Source organism: Miniopterus natalensis, chromosome X (genome assembly GCF_054644295.1).
Source record: "Miniopterus natalensis isolate mMinNat1 chromosome X, mMinNat1.hap1, whole genome shotgun sequence".
NCBI classification, from domain to species: domain Eukaryota; kingdom Metazoa; phylum Chordata; class Mammalia; order Chiroptera; family Miniopteridae; genus Miniopterus; species Miniopterus natalensis.
In genome coordinates, this window is record NC_142103.1 from 56707571 (window position 1) to 56718528 (window position 10958).

General features: G+C 43.6%; 1 protein-coding gene across 1 annotated transcript; it reads right to left on the minus strand.

Moving 5' to 3' along the window:
- Window positions 1-308: 308 nt before the first annotated feature.
- PIN4 (peptidylprolyl cis/trans isomerase, NIMA-interacting 4) lies at window positions 309-9583 on the minus strand. The gene is made up of 4 exons (XM_016219079.2): window positions 9413-9583; window positions 7833-7906; window positions 1774-1893; window positions 309-1401 (listed from the first exon to the last, which is right to left on the minus strand). Exons 1-4 carry the CDS (start codon window positions 9453-9455, stop codon window positions 1243-1245), a joined length of 396 nt encoding a protein of 131 aa, XP_016074565.2. The 5' UTR covers window positions 9456-9583; the 3' UTR covers window positions 309-1242.
- Between the last annotated feature and the right edge of the window lie 1375 nt (window positions 9584-10958).

Consider the following 10958-nt stretch of genomic DNA (forward strand, 5'->3'; position numbering starts at 1 on the left):
TTAGGTTTGTCGGTGAAGTTGCAACTGTGTGACATAATGTGGGCATGTCACATGAGGGTCAAGAATCACAAAGTTGCCTGGCTGGTGTGGCTCAGCGGTTGAGCATCGACCTATGATCCAGGAAATCGCAGCTCAATTCCCGGTCAGGGAACATGCCCAGGTTACAGGCTCGATCCCCAAAAAGGGGCATGCAGGAGGCAGATGATCAGTGCCTCTCTCTCATCACTTGATGCTTCTTTCTCCCTCTCTCCCTTCCTCTCTCTGAAATCAATTAAAAAAATACATATTTTTAAAAAAGAATCACATAATTTTGTTGGCAAAGTTTTATTTTTTTAAGCAGTATAGTATTCATAATATTCTTTATGCTTTTTGTATAAGTATGGAATTACAAATTTAAAAAATGTAGAGATACACAGAACATTAGTCCTGGAAAGGCCAGTCATAACATAAACTATACATTTGAAGATGAGGGAATGTTTTATGCTGACATTCTGCCTTTAACCAACACTTGGTGAATGGTTGCTCAGTTTAGCACAAACAAATAATGAAAGAACTGAGTGCCTCCCCCCTCACCCCAATAAATGTTTATTTAAAAAGAAAAGAGTTAATGTTGAATGACTATTATGTACCATGCACTATGTTAAGACAATGGAACTAATAATAATTGTTCTGGCAGATCAAAGTTGGCTAACTAATAAAACAAGTGTCTAAAAACTTATTTTATGATTTTCATATGCCTTTTTGATGCCCAATTCAATATGTGAATCATGTGAGCTTGGCTTCCCTAGAGAAGGTTTCTAAATTAACTTATGGGATATAATGAGAATCAGATAAACTAGTTCTGGGAGAAAAGGAATGACAGGTTAAAAGGGGTCTGCTTATCGTTGAGAACCACCGACTGAATACCTACTGTAGTGTATACTTACCTTTACCAACCTGATATTTTTTCTTTATTGTTGACAGTATTACAGATTGTCCCCCTCTTTGCCTCCCTCCACCAAGCCCCTGCCCCCTTTCCCTCTGGCCATCACCATACTGCTGTCTATGTCTATGGGTCATGCGTATATGTTCTTTGGCTAATCCCTTCACTTTTTTTCATCCAGTCCCCCCTTCCTCCTGCCCCCTGCCAGTGATTTTGCATTTACTAACACATAATGACAGAGTTCATAAAATACAAGGATTATTCAACATCTTTTAAAGAAATAAACAGAATATATAACATATTCAGTGTTCCATACAATTTTATTTTCTGCCTTCAACCATAATAATATGATATCCAAATTTTGTCTTAACTGGAGGATCTGTAAACACAGGCTTGTCCAGCCCACTTACAGGCAAAACAAATGCTGCTTCTTGAAATGGTCCCACCATGGAGCCTCTGGTCATCCAACCCAAGTCGCCCTGAAAAACCCAAAATATATGTGATGTCAAGCGGCCCTGAAGAGAGAACAGTTCTACTGTAGCTTGAATGCTAAAGTTTCTAGGTTTATTCATCTGAACTGTAAAGAAGTAGGCTAGGCAAGGATAAATGGGTGGAAGAGGTCCAGCCCTATACAGAACACATGGCACTTACAATGCTGCTGGGTATGTTAGCTGTGTAAGTTTGGTCATGCCTAGGTTTAGACATAGGTGACCCATGTTCAACTGTTCACGAGTTGGACACTTCTGTTTTTAAGATCTTCAAACTAAGATATGGCTAAAATTAATGGCAGAATATAGCAGTAATCCCTACTGCTGGGGGACAGATCACTGAAAATGATAAGAGCACCATACCCCTTGCCTGGCTTTATCTTCACTATATTGTGTGGCCACTTCATTGAATCTCATTCCAGACTTTAACTTTTCCAAGGCTTCCATGATTTTTCCATGTTTTTCACACAAAATGTGTCTGACCTACAAGGAAAAAGAATGTTCACATAATACCTGGAGATGCAAATGATTCATTTCTTCACAGTACAACAGTCATGTCTGGATTACCCTCACTAGTGAAAAATCGTATTAGCTCATGGCAATGGAAAATCTTAGAAGTCCGCCACTTGGGCAAAATGACGACAAACCCATTTTGTATATCAAGACAATATCTTAGGACCCCAATTTACAAGGAAAGTAGGCACCTGGCTCTGGGAAGCTCCCATCTTTTACCAGGTAACTCAGTGGAAACAGGAAGAGGAAACATGATAATGGTTGAGATTTGGCATCTTGGAGTCAAATCCCATCTCTGCTGTATGATCTTAGGCATGTTTTTAAACATCTAAGTGTTTTCCCCATTTGTGCACTGAGATAATAACAGTACCTATGTGTTCTCATAGGGTTGTGAAGATTAAGATAATGCTGCTAGCATTCAATAAATGCTAGTTATTATTTCATCAGAGTGGAGATGATATGAAAAAACCCCACTAGGAAATACTCTTACTGATTTTAGAGAAAGGGAGAGAGGGAGAGAGAGGAAGAGAGAGAGAGGGAGAGAGAGAAACATCAATGTGAGAGAGAAACATGGATTGGTTGCCTCCCGCATATGCCCCAACCAGGGATAGAACCCACAACCTGGGTATGTGCCTGGACTGGGAATCGAACCTGCAACCTTTCAGTGTATGGGACAATGCTCCAACCAACCATCCAGGGCGCCACTAGGAAATACTATTTATCAAGAGGCCCAACGTATAAAGCTGCCCTACAATTCAACACTTTGAACAAGTATCTTACATTGAATATTAAGAATACTCAATTTCATAGTAGTCAGATTTGACCTATGTTTACACAAAGCCCTGTTTTTAAAAAAATCACCATATCCTTAAAAATGATGTTGTCAAGATATCTGTTTTACAGGATTTCTCATTTCCTATTCAAGTAGAATCTGTTACTTGTTTCATACTGTAGGTGATACACTGGGGTGGGGCTAAAGGCGTCTGCCTTAAAATTTAGAGACAAGCAAACCAAGGTTGTCCTCAGGGTTCAATTACTGAAATTGGGGGCGAGGGGAACGTAGACCCACAGGAGTAGCTTCTTGACTGGAGAAGCTACACAGGAAATAGGAACACAGCAAAGGAAAGAATGTATCACAAAGCAGGGCTCAGAGCAGCAAACTTCTGCAGAATGTGTCCAGCACTGTCCAGGAGAGACAGGGACAAGTGATCTGGATACTAAGATTGTTCATCAGACCTCACTTGGTCTTGCTAAAACAGCTTCTAGACTGCCACCCCCTTTCAGCTTCTACATTCACAAAGCAACATTCTAGTTCAATTACTGGGAAAGTGCACACAACATTCATGATCACAGAAAGGGGATACCGTCTGCCATCTTATATTTGAATAAACATATATTCTAGTTTGGACAGTTTGACAGGTTAGACATAATGAGTCTGTAGTACCTGTGGGGTTTTCAAGTGTGACTGATCAACTGGCAACTATATAAGACTAGTGTCTTACTTAGAAGAGCACCAAGCTACAGAGAAAATTTGGGAGCAATCAGCATGGAGGGAGTAGCTTATGCTGCAGAAGGTTACCCAGGGAGGATACGTAGAATAAGATGAGGAGGAAAGTAAGCTAAAGACATCCTTGGAGAATATTGATATTTAAGCAATAAGCAAAGAAAGAAGCTCAGAAAGCACATTAAAAAGGAAGGGCCAGATGGATGGGAGAAAAAGGTGTGTTAACAGAAACCAAGGCCAGAGGAAGTTTCAAAGAGGAAATGGCCAAGTGTTAAATGCTGCAGAGTGGTCAGGTAAGAAGTACAATTAATTTAGCAGTGATTGATCGATGACCTTAGCAAAATCAGTTTCAGGAGAGTAGTAAGGTGCAGAAGCCAGACTGCAGCAGGCTGACTGAGGAAGGTAATGGGAAGTGGGAAGGGAAAGCATGTGGAGTTTCTCCCCCAACTCACTGAGTTAGAAAAGGAGAAAGGGTTCTGGTCAGAGGAAAAGGGTCACAGACGTGTATATATTTTAAAGATCCCTGGGTGTACTTTTAAGAATGAAGGGTAAGATGCAGTGAAGAGGGAAGGCTGAAGACAGAGCAAACAAAGTGGGTGGAGATAAATGAAAGAGCAAGGTCTGGCATTCAGAGTACTGTCTGAAAAACCAGCTGGCCTCAAAGGGAGAAAGGGGTGGAGAAAGTGGAGAGAGATGCAGGTGAAGATAATTTTGTTGGTAGGGGGCTGGAAAGCCAGTGAGTTCTGTACTCCATGTTTGTTTTCTTGTGAAAGTTATAACATTATTTAAAAGTTACTGAGTCCTTAACATTTGCTAGGCACTATGCTAACTGCTTTACATGCATTATCTCATGAAATCCTCACACCAAAGCTGTGAGACTGGATCAGTGATTCCTAACCCTGCCAGCACAGCAGAATCACCCCCAGAGCTTTGAAAAAATGATATCAAAGTCTAGGCCCCATCCCCCAGAGATTCTGAGGCAGCTGATTTGGGGTGGGACCCCTATGCTAGGCATTGGTAGTTTTAGAAGCTCTCTAGTTCAATCTGATGTACACCAGGGGTGAGAAGCACTGAATGCGGTTATCTGCTAACTGACTGGAGCAGGGTGGTGGATGGCTTGAGGTGAGTGGCAACAGGCTGCTGAGCAGTACTGAGGGCCTTAGCTAAGGTTAGAGACCAGGAATTAGTGGCCCTAATCCTCAAAGCTGTGTGACTCTTCAGTAGGGTCCAGTAGTTCTGGCTTTAAGTGTAAAGAAAGCAGACCACTGGATTGATCCTGAGTTGTAGCTTGGCAGGTAGATGACAGAAGACAACCAAAAGGAAAAAAAGTTGGGACTCCTCAATCCAATGGTCAAGTCCTTCAATCTAATTTCCAGCTTACAGGACATATGGGGCTTAAAGAACAGACACGAAGCCTGGGAGAAACTGGGGAGAACCAGGGGGGCTGGAGGGCCTGGAAGCCTGTGTGTAGAGAAGAGGAGATCAGGATTGGGGGAGGAAGGAAGGGAAGGGAAAGGAGGGAACCTGTGGTTAGCAAGTGGGTTTCAGAATCTGGACAGTCTAGTCACACAGGGCAGGGGTGGGCTCAGGAATGGGGTCTAAAGCAGAATGGCAAGATGTGGACGGAACCTAGACCCTAAAAGGCTGGAGGGTTCCTGGGGTCTCTCCCCTGCTGGGGCCTTTACAAACACTGGTCACAACCCAGCTATCCTCCAGCAGGTGAACAGTAAACATACTATGGCATTTCCATTCCATGGAACACTACTCAGCAGTACAAAGGAACAGACTATTGATAACACACAACTGGAATAAAATCTCCAGAGAATTATGCCGAGTGAAAAAAGCCAATCCCCAAAGGTTACGTACTGTATCATTCCATTCATATAACATTCTTGAAATGATAAAATTACAGAAATGGAAATCAGATTAGTTGCTCCCAGGGGTTAAAGGAGGACGTAGAGGTAGGGGTGGGGGTGGGAGGGAGGTAGGTGTGATTATAAAAGGACAACAGGAGGGATACCCGAGGTGACAGAAAGGCTCTGTATCTTAACTGTATCTGTTGGGAGCTGGTGACGTGTCTGGACATGGTCCACGCCACCTGAGGGTCCGGAGTCAGGGACTCGACCTTCCCCACAGTTACCCTTGATATTGAGAGCCCGCTACCTGTCTGGACATGGTCCACGTAGCCTGAGGGCCTGGAGCCAGGGACTCAACCCTCCCCGCAGGTTCCTGTAGGGAACCGAAATGAAGATAGTTACAAAGGTCTGAGCTCATGCAGGAGGCAGGATGTTTACGCTGAAAGTGTGTTTGTGCAGCCATGAAAGAACTACCTTGTATCACCCTCACTTCCTTACCAGTTGTTTGTTACTCACATATAATAAAGGCGTTGAAGCCATTTGAGGCTGCACCTCATTGGAGGGCAGCCCTCCTGATCCCATAACTGTGTTTGTCTCTTTAATTCCCACCGCTCGAACTCAGGTTTGTTCGTCTTTCAGGCTGGTTCCTGACACGTATCAATGTTTGTCTCCTGGTTGTGCTACTGTACTAGAGTTTTGTAAGATACTACCATTGAGGGAAACTGGGTAAGAGGTACATGCATTATTTCTTTTTAAAAAAATACGTTTCTATTGATTTCAGGGAGAGGAAAGGAGGAGAAAGAGAAACATCAATGATGACAGAGTCATTGATTGGCTGCCTCCTGCACGCCCTGGACTGAGGATTGAGCCCAAAATCCAGGCATGTGCCCCAACCAGGAACCTAACCATGATCTCCTGGATCATAAATTGATGCTCAACTGCTAAGCCACGCCGGCCGGGCCATGCATTATTTCTTACAAATTGAATGTGAGTCTAAAATTATCTCAAAAGTAAAAGCTTAACCCTAATCAACTTCCCATGCCACTCTTTTCCATATACCTCATGTATAGTCCCACTGAACTTACTTTTTCCCAGGAAGGGCAAGGTGCCTCTTTGAAGCCATATGCAGTGGAGCAGTCCCTTCGGTTAGGTGCTAGTAAAAGTCAGCATGTAAGATAAAAACTGCACATAGCCCAAATTACCCTACAACATTCCTTATGAAAATGTCACACTGGAGACCACCATGCCAGCCCTCATTAAGCCCAACATAGCTTGTCTCCTGACCTGTTTTATAACAATGCTCACTTCTTCAGCTGAATGCCAGATTGAACTAGCTAGTTTATATTTAGGAGGCCATGTTTTATGAAAACTTATCTTTGGATACCAGAATCCCACTTGATGAGTTTGGAAGCTCATGCAAGAATGGAAGTCAACTATGGAAAAGCAGATTCATGTCTCCTATCTCATCCTCTCTCTGGACCATGGGTTCATTGAGTAGAAAAGTGGGCAGAATGGCTCTCTCACTATTTACATCCCCCCCCCCCCCGGCTGCATGTGTATGGTTGGATTTATATGATATAATTCCACTACTGCACTTATCATACAGCAATCAAATTTATTTCTTTACCTAACTACTCCCAACTAGACTGGGATAACAGAAACCATCTCTTATCTGTTCTTCAAAAAATATGTTTTTATTGATTTCATAGAGAGGAAGGAGAGGGAGACAGAAACAGCAATGAGAGAGAAATATCAATCTGCTGCCTCCTGCACACCCTCTACTGTGGATCAAGCCCACAACCAGGGCATGTGCCCTGGCCTGGAACTGAACCATCGACCTCCTGGTGCATGGGATGATGCTCAACCAACTGAGCCACACCAGCTGGAATATTTGTTTAATACCCAGAACTTAGTACACTGCTTGGTGCCGGAGCAGAGTCACTAAATCCTTACTGAATGAATGATTCAAAGTATGGGATCCCATATCCTGACTGAAACATGGAAAATGCCCTGTTACAAAGCACTAAGTAGTATAGTTTTGTTTGCAGATTATATTTTCCCAGGGCAGACATTCCTCTGGGACTTGGTCAAGTCCTTCACGTAATTATTTGTGATTGTCTCCTACCCCCATTTTCATGGTCAGGGCCCTGGCTTGTAGCTAACCAGCAGAGCAGCTACCTAATGAGACCTGTGCCTTTGCCTGTTTATCTAAGGTTTTGGTTTTATAAGATATTTGTCCTAAGAAACAATTCATTCACTACTGGTAAGATATAACAATACGTTTAAGAAACAACACTAAAGTATGAAGAAATTCTTGATGTCTGAAAAAACGTGAAAAATATTTTAAAAGGAATTACTTTTCATAAATGAGATTGGTCTATATTTTCCAATTTTGTATTATCTTGCTTTTATATCAATGTTAGGCTAGTCCCTTAGAATGAGTTAAGCAAACTATCTTTTCCTTTTATGTGCATATGTACATGTGCAAAATAACACATGTACATATGTTATTTATATTTAACATGAAAAAAAGGAAACTAGTAACTCACCTTTACTGCATTGCCACCACCTTTGGGACCCTGAGACTTCTTGTCAGAACTGTCACTCCCAGATGCTGCTCCCCCTTTAGAGAAGAGATGATAAGGACTCATTTAAACTGCATCTTGATATTTACAGAAAGGTCCAACACAACATGGGCAGCAGCTTCAGGCTTCCTTTCTACGCACACTCCTGCTCTCATCTTAGGTGACCTCACCATCTACCCATCTACACTGAGGAATCACCCAACAACCTAACCTCACACTTCTGGACCTTCCTCCCAAATGCCCATGTTTTCTGCTCCAAGCCACCTGCTCCCAGAGGCACACGATGAAACTGTGCCACTCAGAACTAGTAGTTCAGTCTCTGGCTTCAATTTCCAGTTGTTCTAGCTTTTTCATGCCTCATTCCCACAACACTGGCTCTTTTGTCTTCAGAGAAACCACCCCCACCTTCAGTCCTTTTATCCAGCTATGTTCCCCTGTACTATGTGACTTTTCCTTCCCTTCCCAGTCTGGACCCCATGTTTGATCATCTGAACTTGATCCCTTCCTTCTAACTCTTAATTCCCTTGTGTTGTTATCCTTCTATTATCATTGTCCAACAAAACCTCAACCTTGGCTCAAGGCTACACCTCTTTTCAATCCTATATTGTGCCAGTTGCTCTGTACTAGGTAAATCATGACTGTGCAGAATGTGTCCTCTACAAATTCATGGCCTTCAATCTTAGGCTTTCAGCCCTCAAGGCAATCCTTTTATTAGTGTTTCATTCCCTCTCCCATCACCTTCTGTGATTATTCCAAACTTTTACCACTCTCAAGACCCCTACTCAGTCCCTGCCCCTCAGTCTTAAAAAATCACCCTTGCCTTCCACTTTATTAAGAAGTTGAGGTCATTAAGTATGATCTATAAACTCCAAACCTTCCCCCTCTCTGGCCCTAATTTTTACAACCACACCCATCCCCATCGCTTTCTTTGTGACCTCAAGCAACCGGTGTCCCTTCTCTTCAAAGCTCAACAGCTCCTCTGTCCTGGACCCCATTTTCTCCTAAATCTCAATTCTCGGTCCCTTTACCTCTCTAACTCGACTGGATCCTTCACGTCAGCTTCAATCGCAAATTTTCCCCAAAAAAAACTTTCTCTTAGTCCTTTATCATTTTTTATCTACCATCTAATTTCCATGATTTTAATTTTATTTAAAAAAAAAAATCTTTATTGATTTCCGAGACAGGAAAGAAGAGGGAAAGAGAGAGATAGAAACATCAATGATGAGAGAGTCATTGATCGGCTGCCTCCTGCACGCCCCGGACTGGGGATCGAGCCGACAACCCGGGCATGTGCCCTGACCGGGAATCGAACCCCAATCGCCTGGATCCTAGGTCGATGCTCAACCGCTGAGCCACGCCCGGCGGGCTCCATGCTTTTTAAATTAACGCTTTCCAGAGAAATTCACACTGATTGTTTCTAATCACTTCCTGGTCAGTCACTGACCACCCGCTGCGTCCGTCCCTGACCCCGGGAGTCGCTGGCCAGCTCCCTCCCCTCACTTCCCACCCGACCCCATTCTCCCCTGTTGCTCTGACCGCTCTACCTTTACTCCCTTTTCCAGAACCGCTTTTTCCTTTAGGAGGCATCTAGGAAACTTGACGTTGAACTCTCAACTGTAACTGTTGCCCTACAAAGCCTCTTCAGGCCCCACGGGCCTGTCCCAAACAAATGCCTGAAAGCGGCATCGCAACTGACCGTTTTTACTGCGGCTCTTGAAACAGGCATATCTTGGGGCAGACCCAGTCCTTTGGCTCTCAGAACAATGGGGTTGAACATGCCTGACCAATAAGAAGCTTGGACTGGGGGCCGGGCCAAAGGTAGAGCAAAGCAGGAAGCCCCGCCCCTGCGCTTTTTGTTCCTTCTTTCACACGCCCTTATTTGCGCCGTCTCCCCTGCTCCGCCGCTCTCCCCCCACCTCTGCCCCCTCCACGCGTGCGTAGTGGAAGCCGCGGGCCTCTGCAGTCCCAAGGCGCCGGTTTTAGCCAATGCCGCATGGCCTCCAGATAAAGGGAAGGCAGGAAGAGCCTCGGTGGCTGCCTACTCCTACACACAAGCTCTTTGCGGTTTTTCATGTCTAAATTTCATTTTGCAGCTTTAGTTGATTGGGTTCAAATGGTAGTTTTCAAAAGAGGCCATCACCCCTCTGCCTCTTGCAGAACTCTGTCATGGTGAAAAATTGGGAGCAGACTAAATGTAGGGTAAATAAATAATGTTTCAACCACAGAAAAGGGTATTTATCATTTACAGTACAGACACGGAAAATGACCTTAAGGAAGAATACAGACCAAACTGTAAAATATTCCTTTTAAAAAAAGTATATAGTGTACTATATAATATATGCATTAAAGAACAGGAAGGCTACCCAGCAAAATGTGACCAATGGTGCTAGCACAGGTTGTTGTGTATTTTCCAAAATTACTATAATGGTGCAGCCTAAAGATAGTAGTTAAACGCATGGATTCTTGCTTCAAATCCCTGATCCACCATCTCCATCTTGCTCTGTGACCTTGAAGTAACCTCACCTCTCTGGCTCAGTTTCATCATCTGTAAAATGGAGTTCATGATGATAGCACCTACTTACAGGGTGTTAAGAGAATTAATTAAGTTCATATTTGTAAAGCACATAAAACAATCACTAGTTCATAGAGTGTTAGCTTAAGATAAATGAGTTTTGAACTCATGCCCCCACACTTTCTCCCCTTCCACGCAAACCCCCTCCCCCAATTTATATATAAGGTCAGGACTTTTCCTCCACTCCACAAGATAGCTGTGCCAACTCCCACTGCCTGCCACAACCTATAGGTGGTCCAGCTCAAGAGTTTAGTTTTTGGAGACAGCCTTGCTGGACTTGGGATGTTTTGTGCTCAGACCCTTGGGTCAGGTATTTCTGAGACCATGCCCACCTCCAACTCATACATAACAAGCAGCCACCTCATGCTGTGCTGCTGTGATTTCTGGATGTAGCATATCTTGGGCACACCTTGTTTCAGATCCGGAGTGATCAGCTGTGGGGAGCACACCCAGTGTAGAAGGGTTCATTGCTCCCTCACTTCTGAGGAGGATTCCACAGGTCCCCTGTACTGACTTGC

Excerpts from the sequence above, each read along its gene's own strand:
- PIN4 (XM_016219079.2), bottom strand. The coding sequence starts at position 9,455 with ATGCCTCCTAAAGGAAAAAGCGGTTCTGGAAAAGGGAGTAAAG. Across the intron at positions 7,907-9,412 it reads TTCTGGAAAAGGGAGTAAAG|GGGGAGCAGCATCTGGGAGT; the intron begins GTAGAGCGGTCA and ends TCTTCTCTAAAG. Across the intron at positions 1,894-7,832 it reads GTGGTGGCAATGCAGTAAAG|GTCAGACACATTTTGTGTGA; the intron begins GTGAGTTACTAG and ends TTTTCCTTGTAG.